The sequence below is a fragment of the Lutra lutra genome, chromosome 6, assembly GCF_902655055.1.
Source record: "Lutra lutra chromosome 6, mLutLut1.2, whole genome shotgun sequence".
NCBI classification, from domain to species: Eukaryota; Metazoa; Chordata; class Mammalia; order Carnivora; family Mustelidae; genus Lutra; species Lutra lutra.
This window is the reverse complement of record NC_062283.1, coordinates 34,361,790-34,383,155: the sequence shown is the minus strand read 5'-3', so window position 1 is coordinate 34,383,155 and position 21,366 is coordinate 34,361,790. Positions and strand designations below refer to the sequence as shown.

Sequence of the window (21,366 nt, the reverse complement as noted above, 5' to 3'; positions counted from 1 at the left end):
CTTGAGAACATGTAATGGCACGCACCACTGTGTGACCCAGCCTCTCCGTCATGATCCTACTCCTCTGAGTTAATGGCACAGCCCTTTGCATGTACACTCTTCTAGTGCCTTCCATGATACTTAAAGATTTTTAAGCAATGGGATCCCCCATTTGGCAGGAGCTCTTTCTCCCGCTGGTAGATTCAGACCCGCCCAGTCCTTGTTAATGACTACACAGCATTCCACAGTCGGTTTTTCCCACAGTTTACATAACTGATTCCCCACAGATGGGTGCTTGCCCATTTGTTGCTTCTCTGAGCAGTGCTGCAGTAAGTGAGTGTGGAAATCTCTGTGCGCTCCCAGTGAGTATTCACATGGGATACGTTCCTAGGATGGGGGACTGCGCGGGTCAAAGGAATGAAAGAAGTGTTCGCTTGCATAGTCAAGCTGCCCTTCCACCCTGGGTGGCTGGAGAGCCATGTCTCCCGCCTCTGGCCGCAAGAGTCCTCTCTGTTAATCTGACAGGCTAAATGACATCTCATCTTGAAGATATCTTCTTTGATGAGTAGATTGAAAGACACTTTATTTTCTGGCCATCTGTATTTGTCCAACCGTGAACTGCCTGTTTCTATTTTTCTGTTGTTTGTCTTGTAGAATTTGCAGGAACTTTTCCTATATGATGGCTTTAACACCTAATGATTGTGTTAAACAACCCCCTCCTGTTTCAATTATTGAACAGGGAAGACTTTCTAGCTCTACTTCATTGATTTATTGGTAAATGGAATCCATTAAAAATCACATCACATATAGCACCACAAGGGGTGGGGTTGGGCAAATTTTTTTCCCAGACAGCTCCCTGTGTGCCCTAAATCCCACTGATAAAGCTCCCTGAGAAGCCATCACCATGTCCACCTTGCCCCATCTGTGCACCCAGGCCCTGCACTCTGGTCCACCATTAACAGCAGTATCGTGTGGGGATTGGGTCCCCACAAGGATGTAGGGAAACTCCAGGACAGGTCATTACTGTGGAGGTAACTTCTGTGGGCCTGGCCCCAGATGTGGCAACAGAGTGGGCCTGGCCAGGTGCTAAGGCCACAAATTCCATGGCCTTCTCTTCCCTTTTCACTCTTCCTCCGTGATAGACCTTGCTCACTCTTAGCCTCTGGTGTCTCTCCTCTGCTGCCTAACCCTCCCTGACCATTTCAATTTCAGAACAGTACATGTTATGAGCACTGAGTGACTGACTGATCACCAGTCAGCCATTCCTCTTCTGGGAAAGGCTCTAAATTCATCCCAGTCATAGGGTCTCTAAATTCATCCCAGTGACCAGCCAACACACAGGTTACTGTGGGGGTTTGGGGAGACTTTCTCTTGAGTCCTGAAATCACACCCAGCCCACTTCAGTTATTCCTGGATATGCGGGCAGGATCAGAGGGATGGGATCATGGCCCTTCCCTTACCCTACCCACCACGTGCCCTGAAGAGGAAGCAGCTCAGCAAAGTCCAGGAACTTGTTTTACAGGTTCAAAGTAGTTACGGCTCCAGGATTTGGGCCTTTCTTAACTACAGGCCAGGCAGGAACCTGTTCACCTCAGCGGCCCTGCCGTACCTTAACTCTGACACAGCCCTCCAGAGACCATCCTGTGGGGTGGGCCTGCTCCTCTGCCCTCAATCACCACCTGTGGCTGGGATCTCCTGCAGCTGAAACCTGTGGCCAGATCAGGATGTCCCCTGCCAGAAGTGCATCCTCTCGTGACCCTGAGTTCCTCAAGAGGGTAAGGGAGCAAGACTCAGCCAAATGTGCTGGGACTTAGGTGGAGAGAGAAGGAGTGAAGCTGGGGAAGGGGCAGCAGCAGCAGGGAAAACCAGAGGCCAAGGAGTGGATTCTGGGTGCCCCTGAAGGTGGACATAACACTATGATGATGAAGATGGGGAGGGAACAGCACACGGTCCCAGGGAACCGACAAGTGCGATAAGAGAAGCTAAAAACTGGCTCGCTGCACAAATGTAACCTTAATTACAATCATTCAGACGGGGCCGTTTAGCACTTACTCCTAATTACAGGGCCGCTCCATGATGTGTGTCATTAGCACCAGATCAATGGAGCTGGGTGCTGCGACTGTTTGTTACGATCACAGGTACAGCTAATCTTCCCAGCGTGGGTTAACATAGACTGGCTCCGGGTCCCCTGGGCGGCAGCAGGGGAATCATACGGATGACGACACGCATCCCAAATGCTAACTCACTGAATTCTCATGAAAGCCCCTGTCCACATCCCCTACAAGCTGTCAGTTTCACAGAAAGAAGAAGTGCACTGGCCTGAAGTCCTGCTGCTGAGAAGCACCAGCACAGAGCTGTGAACCCCAGCTGGCCGGCTCTGCCCCTCTGAGCCCCATGATGCTGTCTACAGAGGGCAAGGGTTCCCGCTTGGCCCACTCGGCATCCTCTGCCCTATGTTCCCTGTTGCCCCCTCCTCACCTGTATAGCTGCTGGAAGGAAGAGAGCGCTCTGGTCCTCCATTGAGTTCTGGGGCTCCTTCTGCCTCTGCCACTTCCTTTTTCTCCTCCTCTTCCCGGATCTCAGGGGCTTCCCCCGGCAGCTGCTCCATGGCTGACTTCCCCTCGGTGCCACGCCTGCAGGCCCGCTCATAGCTCTGGCATCATCTGGGTCTGAACGCAGAGGGACCTCTACAGGGCAGCTGCCATCAGCCTGGGCCAAGGGGCAGACAGGAAGAGCATGAGAGGGTGAGAGAGGAGGGCATGCGAGAGGGCTACCACTGGCAGGGGGGCAGTATGGAAGGGGATCCCCTGCTCCGCTCCTTCACGGCAGGCATGCCTCCTCCCTGTAGCTCTAGCCCACGGGCTCTGCTCCTTGTACCCAGTGTCCCTTCTCCTCCTGCCCTCTGTCCACTTGGTTCCCGAGGCAGGTCTAGGGGGTTCGGAGCAGTCTCCACGAACCAGACAGGGTGCACACCCCTGCATCCTCTTTCCCTCCTCGGCCCCATCCTGCTCTTTGTGCTAGATCAGAATGACTTCAGGGGCTTTTTCCAACTTTGCAGTCCTCCTCGAGATCCTGACATGCATCATGCCTCCTAACCCCCGTCCCTCCCCTCCAGCACTCAGGCTCTCCTATGCCACAAGTTTTGTTTTTGTTTTTGTTTTTTTTAAAGATTCTATTTATTTGACACAGAGAGATCTCAAGTAGGCAGAGCAGCAGGCAGAGGGAGAGAGGGGGAAGCAGGCTCCCCGGTGAGCAGAGAGCCCGATGCGGGGCTCGATCCCAGGACCCTGAGATCATGACCAGAGCTGAAGGCAGAGGCTTAACCCACTGAGCCATGCAGGCACACCGTATGCCACAAGCTTTGAAGGGAGTAAGTCCTATCCTTCCTGTGTTTGGGTGTGGGGGAAGAAAAAAGACCCGAGGCTCTGGTAGGTGCTAGGCTTGCCGCTGGCAGATTTGCAACTAGACCCTCAGCAGCGCAGCTGGCAGGTAAGGGGCCAGGCGTTCTGTCCAGGAATCTTTCTGAGGTGGGGTCCTGGGTGGGGACTCCTGCATGGAGGAGGCAGTTCTGACCCTTGGCAAGTGACATATTGCCCACAAATGCCACCATTGCGTCAGTGGTGGTAAGACCATGAGGTGTTGTGGGGGGCGGGGGAGTCGTCCTGGCAGGGACCAGCAGGGAGACGCCGTGGTCTCACGGCGTGGTCTCACCAGCAGGGGTGGATTTTGACCAGAGATAGCATGGAACTTGTGTTGAGAAAAGCATGAGAAAAGACTCAGAGGCAGCACAGTGGGGAGCAGTAAGGATCCCAGTGGCCACAGAGAGAGGCCTGTGGGAGCGAGGATTTGGAGGGATGGCTGGGAAGGTGGGCTGCGTCCAGGCACGCATGAGCAACTGACTCCATCCCAAGGCAGTGCAGGCTGTGGGAGGATTGAGAGCATTAAAGACCTGCTTTAGGGAAATCTAAGCATCTGTGGGCTTTCTAGATGTGCCACAGGCAGCTTGAGCTCAACCTATCCAAACAGAACCCACCATCTGCCCTCAAACCCACCCTTCCTCTGGTAATACCTACTTTAGTGATCTGCACTGCTCATCTACCCACTTAGCAAACCCAGAAGTCAGGGGTCAATGGAGACTCTTCCCTCTCCCACGCTGCTCCGCACTTGCACACTTAGCCAGACACTGCAACTACTGGGGAGTTTTTCAAAATAGGGATGTCTGGGCTTATCCCTAGAGATTCTCATCAAATGATCTGGGGGAGCTGCCTGGGCACTTGGGATCTTTGTTTTCAATTCTCCTGATGATGGTCACCTGCAGCCAAGCTTGAGAACCACTGCTCCACAGCAAGGCCACTTCCAGCGGACAGTAAATCTTCCCTCTCCCAGCAATCCTTTCCAGGAGGCTTTCATTTTCCCTTGTTTGGACGGACAACAACCTCTTCCATTTTGTCCGCGAAAGGCAGTTTGGAAATTTGGCCCTAGAGTCTAAGAGCTGGGAAATTGGGAATGTGCCAGGCATCCTCGTTGATCTGACTGATGGTCATGGGAAGGGATTCAGTTCACCAAAGGAAAAACAACGTGTCAAGGGAGGTCAGGGGCATAGGCACCAGAGCCAACAGAGCACTGGCCAGGCGCAGGACAGACATGGGACAACCAGACAATCTGGAGTCATGGGAAGGGCTGTTTCACGGGGGCGAGCTCAACTGTATCAAAAGCTGCAGAGTTGAAGGCTGATAAACTGACACACGACCTCTGGGTTTAGTGACCGCCAGGTCATCAGTGACCTTGTGAGGCAAGTTTCAGTCAAGTGGTTAGGATGGAAACTGGGACTCTGGAGAATAAGTGGGAGGAAGGGAGGTAGTATGGCAAATGGAGACTCGGTTTTTTATAAATATGTCAAGGAAATAAATGTACTGGCTCGAGAAAGTGGCAAAGTTAGGAAGAAGTTTTTTGGACTAGAGGAGACTCGAGTAAGCCATGGGTAGAGGAGAGGTCTGCAGAGAAAGACCACCTGAAGATTTAAGGCCAGGTAGCTGGGGCATAATGACTGATGGGAGGGGACTAATTCTAGGGCACAGGAGGAAGAATGTACAAAGAAGTATCATGGCAACTGGGGAGGAGGTTGTTAAAGCTCATACTGGATGGGATGGCCTCAGTCTTTTAGTTAATAAAGTAGGAGGGAAAGCTGTCCACTGAGAGTAAAAGATGGGACTTGCAGAAAGCAAAGAGGCTAGGTGGAGGCACTCTGGCAAACACAACACAGAATTAGTTGGAGAAGAATAAAAAGAAGTATATAGCAAAGCCACGATAATTAAAACAGTGTCACACTGGCACACGAATAGACAATCAATGAAAGAGAATACAGAGTCCATAAATAGATGCTAACATATACGGAACGTTAACATGTTATAAAGACAGCACTTCACATCAAAGAGAATAAATGGGTTCTCCAATAAATGGTAATGGGACAACAGAGTAGCCATCTGGAAAAATTAAGATGGATCCCTACCTCAAATCTTCTATCAAGATGAGGTCCCAGTAAATTAAAAAAAAAATTTTTTTTTAAGTTAAAACAAAAATATAGGGGTTCCTGGATGGCTCAGGGGGTTAAGCCTCTGCCTTCAGCTCGGGTCATGATCTCACGGTCCTGGGATCAAGCCCCACATCTGGTTCTCTGTTCAGCAGGGAGCCTGCTTCCCCCCTCTCTCTGACTGCCTCTCTGCCTACTTGTGATCTCTATCAAATAAATAAATAAAATCTTAAAAAAAAAAAACCCACCCAAAATATATGCATTATTGGACACCTCGCTCACTCAGTCCATGGAGCACGGAACTCTAGATCTCAGGATCATGGGTTCAATTCCCATTGTGGGCACAGAGACTACTTTAAAAAATTATATATATGTACAAATATACACACACACATATATAAACTTTCAACATGGTAGAAAAAATCATAACAAAAAAAGATAATAAATTGGGAAAGATATCTGCAACTCTCATCAAGGGGCTAGTTTCTCTAAAACATTTCCTATAAACAAGAGGCCAGCAACCTCACAGATAAATGGGCCTGACATATGAAACATGTATACAGAAAAGGTACCCATTTGAAAAGCTGCTGAGAATCACTCATAAAAAAAAGAAATACACAATACTCAAATACACTTTTAAGATCAGATTAAAACAAATGCTAACATGTTGCTATACACGTGGGGAAACATAATCTCACAAAGCCCTGATGGAGAGGTAGGCTGGCATGACCTCTGAAGAGGATAACTTGCTTACATTTATCTAAATTACAAGTGCACATTCCCTATGACCCAGAAATGCCACTTCTGGGTTTTATGGTACAGCTGTGTTTCCACTTTAGCAAAATAACAGAACTTTGTTGGTACAGTTATCCATTACAGTACTATTGGACTAGTAAGAGGCAAGGGACACACCGAATGTCTATAATCAGGGGGCTTAGTAAACAAATTAGGACATGGGGACAGGAATTCTATGCAGTCACAAACAAGAATCATGATGTTTACGGACCAGAATGGAAGTATCTTCATATCTCCATCCACATATTAAAAAGGGAATAGAGGAACTTGCAGAAGGAATTGAAGAGCTACACCTCATGCAAAAAAGATAAACCAAAGTTTGTGTTTGCTTGTGTGTGTGTGAGTGTGTGTGAGGCAGGAAGGCTCCAGAAGAACTGGGAATACTGGTCACCTCTGGGTCGCTAGCGGGAGAGAGGTTTTTTCACAGTACCTTTTGTGCCTTTTAAACTCTGAACTACAGGCATGTTATCTGTTCTGAAAAGCATTTAAACTGGAATAAAGAGGCAAAACCTACAAATGATAATGTGGAAGAGGAGAGGGAGACAGCTGGAGGTGCTCGGGCAAATATAGATGGAAAAACGTCTGAGGTAACCACTACAGTACCATAAATAGCATGTGTGGTTGCCAAATTACTACAGTAGAACAGGAAAACTTAGAAGTCATGTAAAACTCTAGCTTTCTGACTGCGAAAGTGTCACAGATGGGACACTATGGAGACACAGAAACTCAATGTGACATAAGGCAGATTGGATCCTAGAACAGAAAGAGGACAGTGGTAGCAGAACTGGTAGGATTGAATAAAACCCTCTTAGCTTGTAGCACTGAAGCCATGTTCATTTCTTAGTATGGGCAAGTGTCTGGCATTTTTGTACGATGTTCACATTAGGGGAAGCTGGATGAAGGGCACATGGGAACTCTGTGTGATCTCTGTGAGATTTCTGTAACTCTCCAGTTTTTTCAAAATAGAGGGTTTTTTTTTTAAAGCTTAAAAACTCCTGGCTTGGGGCGCCTGGATGGCTCAGTGGGTTAAAGCCTCTGCCTTCGGCTCGGGTCATGATCCCAGAGTCCTGGGATCAAGCCCCACATCGGGCTCTCTGCTCAGCGGGGAGCCTGCTTCCTCCTCTCTCTCTCTGCCTGCCTCTCTGCCTACTTGTAATCTCTGCCTGTCAAACAAATAAATAAAAATCTTTAAAATAAAAATAAAAATTAAAAAATAATAATAAAAAAAAAACCTCCTGGCTTTCTGGCTTCTCTTGACAATTGAGCAGACCTAGCCACTGGGTACCCGCATGGCACCAACACCACCCTGGGAGCTGAGCAGTGGCCTCCCCTTTACCTGGATAGGTGCTAGCCACTGACACCCACGGTTCCGGCTATTTCCTGCGGGGTCACTTCCTTGGCTGTTTTGCTCATGCCCACTGTGTGAGGTGTTCCCTCCTGCAGGAATCTGAGTCTGTTTAGCATAAATCAGTTCCTCAAGGATCAATCACTGGTCATCAAATTAGACCCGGAGCACGGTGGTCCCTGATTACACGTGGCTCTTATTACAAGGGACAGCCTTCTCGTTGTTTGCCCAACGTCATTCCCCCTTCTTCCTTACTGAGGCCCAATTTTTTGGATCAGGCACATGCTTAGTCAAACACTCCATTTCCCAAGCTCCCCTGCAGCTACTGTGTTCACGTGAGACAATGCTGACCAATACATAAACAGAAATCTACTAGGAGGGCCTTCTGAAAATAGGTTTTTCCCTGATCAGCAGAGACCAACGTCTACCTTCCCCTTTTCCCACCTGGGCTAGGAATACTAGCTCTGGAGCTGGAGCAGCAGCAGATAGGTTAAGAGGTGGGCCGGGAGGAGAGAAGGGGTCCCGGGCCGCTGCTCCCCTAGCCCTGGAATGCCTGTCTCCGAACTCCCTGCTGCAGGAGACAAGGAAACGCCTGTTTCACAAGCCCTGTTTGCCAGATTTCAGCTGCAGGCACAACCCTAATGGAAACAACGCAGTGTCAGACACTGAGCTAAAGAGGAGAATGGGCTCCTGGGAGGGGGCTGGCACCAACACTGGGAAAAGGACCTTGGCCATGATCACCGGGAGCAGCCAGTGGAGATGGTGGCATGTAGTAAATGCTCCAAAAATACGAGTAATTCTCTGAGCAACAAGGACCAGGGACACTGATTTGTCCTGCTCCACAGGACTGAAGAGGGGGCAGTATGCTAACAGAAGAGGGCTCAGATGTGACTCCCACGAGCTGCAAGCACAGTGGTGGCAATGACCACAGGGTAAGTGGTGTGCGGCTGAGAACAGACTGTTTCTGGCTCTGCGAAGCTTGGCTGTCAGTGGACACGGGGAAATGCACACCAGACTGCGGTGATGAGAACTGGGGAGGAAGGACATGAAGATCTGGGGTCCCCCTTAGCAGCTGGAAACAGAGGAGAGAAAACTACAACACAGCCTCATATAGGTAACTTGACAAAACCTTTTCTCACTCATTCCCTCACACCCTCTGATCCTCTGAGTGACTCTGGGGAGATGGGACAGAGTTCACCGTCAGTCCTGAGTCCTGGAAGTGGGGTGGTGGTGGTGGGAGCTGACTGAGCACCCACTACATGTCATGTCTGGTGCATGGAAAAGAGGCTCTGCTCCATTCTCCCAAGCTCCCGCAGCCGAACCTCGTGTGCTCCCCTGGGGAGGGAAGTGACAGAAAGCTCAGGCTTGCGGACATGCCAAGGATAAAGCAGAAGACCACAGGGTCTCAGACATCGTGGGGTCTGAGCCTGGCCAGGCTTCCTTAGAACCACGAGCAGTGGGCCACCTCACGCACCTCTGACACCTTGAGCCTCAGCTTCCTGCTTCTGCCACCCGCAGAAGGTTATTTCACGTGACCGGGGAACTGTTATCAGTTTTGGGGGGTGCAAATGGATGCCTCTTGAAACAGATGTGGATCTGGGCTCTGGCTAGAGTTCTGGATTTGGGGCCAGGGGCCCTGGATTCCAGGCGGATGCTCCTCCCCTGACTGGAGCTGTCCCTTCTGGCTGTGACCAGCAGGAGGGGGAGGGGAAGTCTGGTTGTTCTAAAACCCACGCACATCCCTTGGGCTGTTTCATATTTAGATGGAACCGCTGTGCTGTAGCCCATCCTTGCTTTTTGCCAGAAACCACATTTTCACACAGCCCTGGCTGTTCCATTTACAGCTGAGGTCTGCCCATCTGCCCGCAGCCAAGGGCGCCCCACCGCCACTGCTGTTCTCAGCTTGCCTGGTCAGGGGTTACTCTGATCCTGGGGTCCTCTCCTGACCCAACTGGGCCCAGGCCCGCAGGCTGGCCATTCCACAGGGGGCTGCCACCCCACTACCACTATTCCTACAGTGGACCTTATTTCCCTTCCTTTCTGTAGCCCTAGCACTGAAGGAGCACACACAGGTGCCAGGTCTAACTTCGGTGTGGCTGGGAAGCCCAGGGTTTTCCTGCTGCAACCCCCCATTATTGGGCCAGAGCCAGAAACCCCTGACTGTGTCCCAGTGTCAGCCCACTTACGAGGTTGGTGCTGTCATCAGACAGGACAAGGGTCCTGAAGCCAGAATGAGGAGGTGCTGTTCAGACACAAAATGGAGTCTCTGGCTAAAGAATTTCTTGTAAAACAAATGCCCTCCCACCCTGACTCTGGCACGTACACATGTGTGTTGTTTGTATTCATGCTCACACAAGCCAGCAGTGCAAGCAAACCCAGTGCTCCCACTCTGGTACCCACTTTTTTTTTTTTTTTTTTAAAGATTAGTTATTTGAGAGAGAGAGTGTGTGTGTGAGCAGGGGGAGGGGTGGGGGAAGAGGGTGAGATTCTCAAGCAGACTTCATGCTGAGCATGGAGCCCAACGTGGGGCTCGATCCCATGAGTGAGATCATGACCTGAGCCGAAACCAAGAGTTGGTTGCCTAATTGACCGAGCTACCCCTCCAATACCCACTCTCTTCCCCCAAGAAGAATGCCAGGCCTTCTGGGAGGGAAGGCAAGGGGAGGTGCACACTCCATCCACTTGCCATCAGGCAGGTCTAGTTCATGGGCAGAGATAATCAGGAGCTTAGCCCAAATGACCCAGAGCTATACAGAGGCCTGGTCTGGTGTCCAAGCAACAAAGCAGCCTGGGGCCCTAATCCATCCCCCAAAGTCTAGACATCTTCAGGAGGCAGAGCACCCCTGCCACCCACCGGCAGGCTGCCTGCTCGGACTGGGGTCAGGCAGGGTGCTGGAGCCCCGCTCATCTCTCAGAGCTGTGGTGCAGCCTGACAGGCTTCTCTCTGCACCAGAGCCCAAGCTGGGTCACAGCTCTAAGCCTCCAGCTCACCACCTCCATCCCAGCGGTACTGGCTTCCCTTCTCCCGGGGCTTACTACATCCCAGGCTCTGTGTGTCCAGACATATAATCCTCCCAACAACACTAACAGTCAAGTACTATTACTATATCCATTTAACTGATGAGGAATTTGTGCACAGAAAGGGAAAGTAACTGGCTCAAGGTCACACAGAAATCGGAGTAAGGTCACAGTAATTGGAACAGCAGGACTGGAGTCCAGGCAGGTTGTTTGAGGTGTTAATCACTGCACTATGGGCCTTGCAAGTGGTGCCAGGTAAGACTGGTATGTCCAGAAGATGGTATGTCCCTGCCCTGCTGGATCTAGAAGCTGCTCTTAGCCTCGGTCTGGAGCTATCGCTGTTGAATTCTTGGTCTAGCCGCCAATCCCTAACTGTTTATCTGTCAAGAATATCCTGGGTCAAAGTCCTTCTGGATACTCCCTGCCAGAAAATGACTGCTGTGGGCTAAAGACAGCCATAAGCTCTGGTTCCTGGCTCCTTCTCCAGGCATCCCACTCGCCCTGCGTGCCAGCACCACTCTCTGACCCTCCAGGCTCATACTGGCCTCAGCCTAGAATGCTGCCCCCTCGACTCCTTTCCTTCAAGAGTGGGCTCTCCTGCACCCCCTCCCTGAGGAGGAAACGCTCGCTGACCAGCCTCATTCTGTTCCTTCTTAAGGCAAACCCGAGCCAGGCCCTCCAGATCGGCAATCACGCAGCAAAGTGCAATGTCAGGCAGCTGCTCTGGCCTCACCATGCTGTTACCAGTTTCCCAGACAATGCCCTCTGTCTTGCTGAGGTAGGTCCCCAGCACCTGGCACAGGGCCTGGCATTTAGTAGGTGCTCTGCACACACTTGCTGGACGAACTCACAGATGTTAACCTTAGGCATAGTATTTTCAGTCCTACTTGGCATTGCCACGGTACCAATTTCCGTGTATTACTGCCCCAAGATGCAATACTCCATAGAAGTTAATTCCAGGTGCTTCTGCGTCTAGCCTGGATTCAGATCTTGGCTCTGCTCCACCCTCTTTGGGACTCGGGGAAGAGACTAACTCTTCAGAACTCCTCAGCCCAACATTTGGGATGCTATTCCCCAAGCTGAACAGATGTCAGGAGCATTAAAAAACCACACAGCCAGGTCTGAACAGTGCAGAGTATACGGTATATGTCCGACAAACAGGGACGGTGGCTGCGGCCACAATCGTCATGGTTGGCTCATCTTAAGGAATGATAGGGAGCAAGTGACACTGCAGATCTAGAAATGTGCTAGCCCCATTAGGAATATTAGGAATAGTCCCATTAGGAATAGGGAAATGTCCCTATTCCAGGGACCTAAGCAGATCCAGAACTTCCCAATCCCCTGCCCTACAATCAGCTGTGTAGAAGAGAACCGACAGGGAGTACCCTACTCTAGGCATGTGCCTCTCCTTCAGAGAGCTGGGCCCAAACCTTCTTCTACTTCTTGTGCTCCCTCACCCCAATGCAGATGACCCAGTTGCTGCCCTTTCCTCCCTCATGCCACTCCAGGAGGATGAGGATCAGCAGTCTCTAGATCAAGGGCAGAGGTTGCCCTATTTCCCTGGCAAGTGCTTTCAGGATCAGCAGTGAGAGAGGCCATGGAAGAATGGGCCTGCTTGACTCTGTCCCAAGCTTTCCAATCAATCATTAATCCAGGTACTGACCCAGTGCCCTGGTTTTCCAGGCCAGCAACTCCACAGGGCTCTTTGTTCCCCATTTGCCAATCCAGGTCACCCCACTCCTTTCAGGGCATAGGAGAGGCCTGTGCGGCAATGAACAGTTGGCAGGCCACCTGAAGCCAACCCCCCAGAAGTAGTGTGGGGGCTGGTTTTATTCAGAGAGATCAGGAACCAGAGAAAAGACAGGCAGGAGGCCACCCTTGGCCCTCACATTATGTAATTTTTCCAGTAAGAGTCAGGCCCCTAAGCCCTGCAGAGTGGAGCTAGCTAAGCTAAAATAGAAAGAAAAGCCACCTCAGGCAGTTACAGAGTGTGGCAGAGAAGAGATGGGGGTGGGGAGCTCTTCATCCGGGATCTGCCCTGCCTGAGTATGCTGGGAGACCCGGACCCCCAGCCATCACCTTTCCCGCTATAAGGGTTAAGGCGCTGAGCACTGCCCTGGCTATCTTGGGCTGGAGCTATTGAAAACCAAGGACGTATCAGAAATCTCCAGTTTGCGGGCACCTGGGTGGCTTGGTCAATTAAGAATCTGCTTTGGCGGGGCACCTGGGTGGCTTAGTCGTTAAGCGTCTGCCTTCTGCTCGGGTCATGATCCCGGGATCCTGGGTTCGAGTCCCACATCAGGCTCCCAGCTAGGTGGGAAGCCTGCTTCTCCTTCTCCCATTCCCTCTGCTTGTGTTTCCTCTCTGTGTTTCTCTCTGTCAAATAAATAAAAATTAAAAAAAAAAAAAAAAAAAAAAAGAATCTGCTTTGTCTCAGGTCATGATCCCGGGGTCCTGGGATCGAGCCCCGCGTTGGGCTCCTTTCTTGGTAGGGAAGTCCGCTTCTCCCTCTTCCTCCCCCCAGTTGTGCTCTCTCATTCATTCTCTCTCTTAAATATATAAAATCTTAAAAAACAAACAAACCTACAGTTTTTATAGACAACAGAATCTCAGCAATGTTGAAACACGTACACAAGGCAAAAGAAACAAAACTGGAAAGACATGGCCCAAACTGTGAATGGTACTTTTCTCTGAGGGGTCCAGCTAGGGGTGATTCTTATTTTCTTATATTTTTCTTGTGTTCTCCAATTTCTTCACCAAGAGCATAGGTTACTTTAATGATGGGGGTGGGGGAGATGTTTAAAGAAGTGTGGTGAACAAAGAAAACTGAATCATATGCTGAGATACTGATGAGGTAAGAGAGAGGCCTGCCCAGAAAAGACCCAGATCTCTCCTCCTGGAAGCCCGAGGGAGGAAGGAGGATGATGCATCACTGCTCAGAGAAGCCTCCTGAGGTAAGGGTGGTTGTGCCAGCAGGCAGGGGGCCACACCAGGGGACCTTTCCAGAAAGTTTCATCTGAGGACCTCAGGTGCTACGGCTGCTGGTGCGGTCAGTGCCCCTCCACTCTTCCTCCAGGCCCTGACAGCTGCTGCCAGCTGCTTTCATTCACTCATTCAACAAATATTTGTTTAGTACCTACTATCACATGCCGGGCTACGTCAGGCAAGTAACCAACATAAATATGTAACTAGGAATGACGACCAGTGCTCTGAAGGACAAAGGCCAAGCACAGCGGATCACACTCAGAGCGTGGTAGCCTAGTGGTGGGTGTTCAGTGGACGCCTCTGACTGCAACATGGGCCTGCAGGGTCCTGGGGCGGCGGGGAGGAGAGATGTGATAAGGCCCCACAGAGAGAGCGGGATGGCAGGGCCCCTCTGAGAGCACAGGAAGGCTGGTCTAGCTGGGGCTGGAGATCACCTGGGGCTTCAAAGGGCAAGCTGAGGATGTGGGTGTTTATCCAAAGAGCAGCAGAGCGCCTAGGAGGGCTCTGAAGAGGATGGGCATGGGCAGCATCCGAGCTGCATTTAAACACGAGCTTCTCTGGCTGCTGTGGAGGGCGGGCTGGAGATGGTTTCAGTCGGGTTCTGAAAAGCCAGGGTAACAGCAAACCTAGCTGGGCCACCAATGGGAAGGAGAAGGCCACCTCCCAGAGCCCTGGAAGGCTGGGCATGGGACGCAGCTGCCTATACATTCCCGGGAAGATCATCGCGACAGAGCGGAGGGGGTGAGGCTCTTGCATTGAGCTGTGTGCTTCTCCAGCTGCCCCATCTGTGCCTTCTGAGTAAAAGATCAGTGCGGGCTTAGATGACCTCCAAGGCCCCTTTGGGCTCCGATGTCCTTCGCTCCAGCCCCCTCGCACTGTCCTGGTCTTACTGATTCCCAGCTGTGACAAACATACACACGGATCAGGGGAGCAGATGTGGCACTTGCTATGAGGCTGACTGCCACAAGTGGCCACATTCCTGGGCCTGACCACTCCATCCAAGCCCCCCAGACTCCCGACACATAGCTCTCATGCCCAACACACTGAACTGTGGACCAGTGGCCCTGCTCTGGGAGCTATGTGGTTACAAGGCAGGGGCCAGAGGTCACTACACATACCCTTTTCTTTTTAAACAACAAAGACCAGGACACCAGCCAGCTCTTTAAAGTTCACAGAACGCCTTCGTGTACACAATCCCGTTTAATCAACCCTGTGGGAAGGCGGCAGACAGGACTAATGTGTGTTGAGCACTAGAATGGATTATTTCACTTTAACACCATGATGACCCTCCAAGGGAAGCTCTAATTCCTGCTGGCCACGTGAACAAACTGGGTGAGGGAACAGAGGCTGGTGGTGACGGGGTGGGGGGGGGGGGCGTTGCGCAGCACATGGAGGTGGTGCCAGGTCTAGTGAGAGGGAACGAAACTCAGACCAGCCCAGGAGAAACGGGCCTCACAGTTGGAAGGGGGAGGTCAAAACGGGGGTCAGCAGGCCTGAGTGACTTCTGAACCTCTCCAAGGGGAGGGGAGACAGGAAAGAACCCTATAGCTAAGCCAACGTTGGTCAGTTCTGTCCAGGAGAAACTGTGGCACCCAAGTTCAAGCTTCACCTTTAACAGTGTTCATGTCCTTTGACTCTGTAATTCCCCTCATGGAAAATGCACTGGGCTGTTCGGTGCAGTGTTATTTATAATAATGAAATAACTTTTTATAATAAGGAGAAATATTTATAATGAAAAAGAACAGAAATGACTCGATGCCCAATAGAGGAATGGTTACATAAATTAGGCATCCCCTGACAAATGGAGTACCAGCCAGCTATGAAACTTACACTTCTGTACAATATTTAATAACTTCTTTTTAAGTGAAAAATAATAAAATACAGAACTACACAGACAGCAGGATTCCCATAAAAATGACTAGAGAAAGAATGGAGGCAAATTTCCTCGTATGCATAGATGGAAAGTGATTTACTGCTTTTATGTGGCTGTACTTTTTGAACTCAATATACCAAACACGTATTACCTTCACCTTACACTTAACCCATCACAATATGTGATACCATTGCTGGATCCTCCCTCCTTACACCTTCTATTACTTGGCTCCTAGGCTTGCTGGCTGCTCCCACACAATCTCTTTTGCTCCTCCCAGTCAACTCCCAGTCTGAAGGTCTCTTTCGTTTTCCAGCTACACTCGCTCCCTACATGATCTGAAGCTGGCTCATAGCATTCAATACCTTCAATAAATATGTTTATGACTCCCATATTTAGTTCTCCAGTTCCAGCTTCTCGGACATCTCCACATGGATGCCCAGTGGTATCTGAACAGAGCCCTTGACCTTCTTCCAAGGTCTTTTCCATCTCAGTGAAGGTCATCTCCGACCTTCTAGTTGGTCAGGCCAAAATGTTGGAGTCAGCGAATCCTATGGCCTCTGCCTTCAACAAATACTCAGAACCTAATTACTTCTTACCACCTCCACTGCCATGATCCTGGTTCAAGCCAACATCCTCTCTTGCCTGGATTATTCCAACAACCTCCCAACTGGCTTCTCTGCTTCGGGCTTCGCCCTCTACTCTCCACACGGCAGATTGATCCTTTTAAGTCCAATATTGTCCTTCCTGTGACCAGATCCCTCCAGGAGCTTCCTGCCCATCTCTACGGTGGCCTGTGAGGCCTTCCAGAATGGGTGCCCGGCCCTCTGGCTCTCTTCCTGGCATACTGTGCACAGGCACATGGCCTCCCTGCCAATGGTATTGAACGCAACAGGGATAACTTCCTGCAGTGTCTCTGCAGCTATTCCCTCCAGCTGAAATGTACTTCCTCAGGGTTTTGCTCCCAGGTGAAAGTCAACCCAACAATGGACCCGTGAGCCAAACCCAGGTGACTGAAAGCTCCTCACCCCCTTCCTAGTCTTTGCAACGTGGGTTCTGTTTGCCTCTCCTGCTCCCCAGAGGCTGTTCCAAGGACACAGTCTTGAGATAGTGATAGGTTATTGAAAACACCTGCGTGGTGTACATGACTGACCATAGTTAAGGTCTCCTGGTAAGCGTTCAAGATTTGGTGGGTGGGGTGGGGATCCATTTGTCTTGTTGCCACCCAGATAAGCCCTGCAAGCAAGCTCCCTTTCCTTATTCAAACTGTCCGGTGCTAACCTGGAGTGGCCTGCCTCTTTCTTTGGCTCTGTCTGCCCTCTGTTTGAAGTGACACCTGACCACTCAGTTTAAAACAATCCCAGCCCACCCTCAGGTACTTCCATTTCTCTTCCTGCTTCAATCTTCTCCATAGCTCTCACCACTGTCTGGAATGGTGTGAGTACACCTATATATGTATATACATACATATACATATACATATATGTAAGGTTTTCTTTAAGATTTTATTTATTTATTTGACAGACAGAGATCACAAGCAGGCAGAGAGGCAGGCAGAGAGAGAGGAGGAAGCAGGCTCCCTGCTGAGCAGAGAGCCAGATGCAGGGCTCAATCCCAGGAACCTGAGATCATGACCTGAGCCGAAGGCAGAGGCTTTAACCCACTGAGCCACCCAGGCGCCCCCATATATGTAAGTATTTTTAAAGACTATTTGCTTACTGATTGTCTTTGCCCAAAAGAATATAAACCCCACAAGGCAAAAATTTTCACCTGTTAGAGTCACACTGATCTTCAAGTCTTACAGCCATGACTGGCTGATAGTAACTGCTCAATAAATATGTACTGAATGAATGAATAACTTTTTGTAATTGAAAAAAAGATTTCCATTCATGGCCGGGCCTGAAACAGCCCTGCAGAGATCTGGTCTCAGTTTCAGTTTTCCAGAGGTATCTGAGCCTGCTCTCCAGACCCTTCCAGTCAAGAGAGGAGCTCATCAGGACCACAATGAACTAGAAATGCAGTGTAGGGGAAGATAGGGAGTCCAGAATCAGCTGGCTGAGGGTACCTCATTGTGGTCCAGGCCAGCTCTTTTGCTAATCTGTCAGGTGACCTTGGAAGGCAGTGGTTCATTTTTCTTGGCTTAATTTTCCCCCTGGGGAGTGAGTATTGGGGCATCTATCTCCTACCTCCTGTTGATTCTAAAATCCTCTCACTGAGCAGACCCCATGGGTAGTAGTCACTGGAAAATGGCCCAGATCACTCATAGGCCTCGGCTCCTCTCAGGGCAGGGGTGGGGATGTGGTGACAAATCCTCCAGTGTCTACACTCCAATCATGGAGGAAGGTAGGCCGTTATCTACCACAACCTCAGGGAAAGCTGCACACAGACGGGGAAGGGGATGGGGGAGAGTGGCTAAGTCCAGAGAAAGAAGAAACGGTTTCTGTTGGAGGCCTCAGGGAGGGTTCAAGGCTAAGGAGAGCTGCGTTAAGATCATTAAGAAATGATCTTAAAAGTAAAACGTGCTCAAGAAAACATAGAATTCAGAGAAGAAAACAAAATCAAGGAGTGGGGAGACTGCTTTTTAACTATAGACTGAGGGCTGGTTGTTCTAGGTGGGGGAAATGCAGGGTGTTAGGCCCAGGAAGGGGGTGGATGGAGAGAGACACAAGCAGACAGGGTGGCAGGGACCAGAGAAGGCTGGGGAAGGAGGTCATAGCCAAACCACAGCATGGAGACCCTCCTGCAGCTCTCACGTGGGGCCTATTCAACTTCTGCGTTAAGCGCACCGTACAAAGTGTTTCTACATGCCACACATTACTGTAAGCTCCTTACATTAGTGACTCCCTGGGGCTTCGCAAGTGGGAACTAGGAAGCAGGTACTATTATCATTCCCATTTACCGATGACAAGACAGAACAGGGAAGGGTGAAGTAATTTCCATGCCCAACAGAGTCAGGATCAGGACGCAGAGCCATGAGCCAGTCTGCCTTCAGGGTGGGAGCTCTCAGCCTCTCCACCGGACTGCCCTCACCCCCACTCCTGAGCCCCTCTGATGCTAAAAAGGCTCCTGCATCCTGGTGGGTGAACCCATCCTCCAACAAACCTCCACTTCTGATCCGGTCCATTTCCTGATCTCTGGTCACCAAGTCCTGACCTGCACCCCTCCCTCCCCCAAGCCATCCTGTCCAGATGAGACCTCAGTTACCGAAGCAATTGTCACCGGACCGTTCCTGACCCTCCTCCTCCTTTGTTTATCATGGCCTACTATTGTGTGGCTCCTAAAACCTCCAACGGTCAAGATGAAGCTAGAATGTTGGAGTGGTAATACTTTAAACCAATCTTTTCTCCTAAGTCAGTAAGGTGCCAAAGTGTCATGAGATGCTTTCCTCTAGGTGCTGTTCATTAACCTCTGGATAAGGCAACTGGACAAATTATAGTGACTGCCCCGGTCCTGCTGAAATCCAGACCCCCAGCAAGACTCTTTTCTGTCTGGAGGTGCAGATACGGGGGAGGGGAGGCGAGTAGAGTGTTAATTCAGGCCTATATGACAAGTGTACTCCCAGTTTGGTCTCTAATATGCTGTGTACCTCTGGGTGACCTTCTAACCTCTCGGTGCTCCAGTTTTCCCAACTGTGAGACGGGATTAGTAACCACATGCCGTCCTGAACGGAAGAAGCGAGGCTTGGGTAAGATATTCAATGTGAAAAACATTTGTATTATACAATTTGCACACCAAAATATCAATGGTGGTGATCTCTTGGGGTAATATTTGTTTCTTCTCTTACTGCTTATGTGATTTTTCTAAATTTTCTATAATGAACATGCACTGTTCAGTAAGTAAAAAGGAAAAAAAAGGTTTTAAAAGCATGATCAAACACGAGACATCATTATTTTAGAGAAGCGAGATGAAGCAGAACAAGCTACAGAAGTCAATCTCATGATGTGACATTCTGGCACATTCCTGCCATGGAACTCTCTGCAGAACCCCAACCCCCACTAGAGCACCAGATGGTACACATGTGGGGCCACGGCAGGATGGCCCTGACACACCGCTGGGAGGGGATGGCGAGGGGTCCCTTCTCACATCTGCCACATACCCATTTCTTTTAAGACAATGTACACAGCCAACATACGTTTGCCCAGTAACCCAACAACTACTAAGGGAAAATAGTCCGGAATGGGAGGGAAGAAGGAGGAGTGTGATGGTGGTGAGAGTAATAGTTTTTAGAAGTATGTAGTTGTAATTGTTTTTAAAAAGAGGCACCAAGGGGTGCCTGGGTGGCTCAGTGGGTTAAGCCTCTGCCTTTGGCTCAGGTCATGATCCCAGAGTCCTGGGATCAAGTCCCGCATCGGGCTCTCTGCTCAGCAGGGGGCCTGCTTCTCTCTCTCTCTCTGCCTACTTGTGATCTCTGTCAAATAAATAAATAAAATCTTTAAAAAAAAATAAAAATAAAAAAATAAAAACAGGCATCAATGTCTTTTGCAAGGGAGCTGAGAAGAGCCAGGAGTCTCCTTTAAAAACTTCTTGCTTTCTCCCTAACGAAACCTCTGGATCTCACTTGAGTGAAACCAGCTTGGGAACTAGGGGTGAATATGGACACCAGAGGAGGCAAAGCTTGTCTGGTGTTGGATCTCAAAGACATTTTCAGAACTTACTCTCTGTTCTCCCTGTCCTTTTCCTTCTTTTTAAGATTTATTATTTATTTGAGAGAGAGTGAGAGAGAGAGAAAAGGGGCAGAGGAAGAGAATCCCAAGTAGACTCTCCTCCCTGAGCAGGGAACCCAACATGGGGTTCAATCTCATGACCCAGAGATCACGACCTGAGCTGAAACCAAGAGTTGGACGCTTAACTGACTGAGCCACCCAGGTGCCATCCCCCACCTTCGGCGCTTTCAAGTGCACACCTATGCGGTTGCTCTCTAAGGTCCTAGATAAGGGCTCAGTTAACAAATATTTGAAAAGCATGAAGCCCCCCCAAAGAGGAAACCAGAACCAGAGGTAAAAGAACGAAAGCGCAAATCAAACAAGAGTCTTCAAGTCTCAGGAACACCAGTACATACTTTTTCAACATCAAAGCCCCTTGGAGAGTCAGAAAACTGGCCCACGCCCTCACCTTCCAATTTGCATTATCGTTTGGGTGGCAGCTTCTGGATTGACAGACAGCCTTCAGAGCTCTAAGTGGGAAAGCTGGTAAAAAAAAAAAAAAAAAAAGGGCGCCTGGGTGGCTCAGTGGGTTAAGCCACTGCCTTTGGCTCAGGTCATGATCTCGGGGTCCTGGGATCGAGTCCCGCATCGGGTTCTCTGCTCGGCAGAGATCCTGCTTCCCTCTCTCTCTCTCTGCCTGCCTCTCCATCTACTTGTGATCTCTCTCTGTCAAATAAATAAATAAAATCTTTAAAAAAAAAAAAAACCTGCTGTCTCACTTCTCAGGACTCAGAGCCAGGACGAGGGATGCGCAGGACAAGATGGGGAAATACCGGGCGTGGAGCGACAGAAGGACAACACCTGGGGAATTCATCCAGAGAGCGGAAGGCCTCACATGTCGGGTCATGTCAGGCTCCCAGTGTGGATTTCTGCCCTATCTGGCAGGAGGAAGAAGGAGCTCTTTTGGAAAGAATCAGGTGAAGTACTACCACTGTTCCCTGAGTGCTACCACCAGTGATGACGGGGAGTCTTGTCTATAAACACCACTGTTCCTCTGGGGTTCTCTCCAGGGGGACCCTCTGTCCCTGCTGACCTGGCTGCTGGAGCCCTAAGGGGTCTCTCCAAGATGCAGGGCCCAGAGAGGCCATCAGTTGAGGTAGAAGAACTCCCCAGAATTCCCCTCTGGGCCCACAAGGCACAG

At 50.1% G+C, this 21,366-nt stretch overlaps 1 protein-coding gene across 3 annotated transcripts in view; it reads right to left on the bottom strand.

Moving 5' to 3' along the window:
- The window catches only part of PPARD (peroxisome proliferator activated receptor delta), a 78,090-nt gene that overhangs the window by 11,030 nt on the left and 45,694 nt on the right, over window positions 1-21,366 (bottom strand). For 2 of the 3 annotated variants that reach the window (XM_047733025.1, XM_047733027.1), the window contains one exon: window positions 2,458-2,688. In XM_047733025.1, the coding sequence (XP_047588981.1) occupies window positions 2,458-2,587 (130 nt within the window). In that variant the 5' untranslated portion in view covers window positions 2,588-2,688. Of the gene's footprint in view, window positions 1-2,457; window positions 2,689-9,835; window positions 9,916-21,366 lie in introns of all 3 variants that reach the window. The other variant, XM_047733026.1, reaches the window with a different exon arrangement.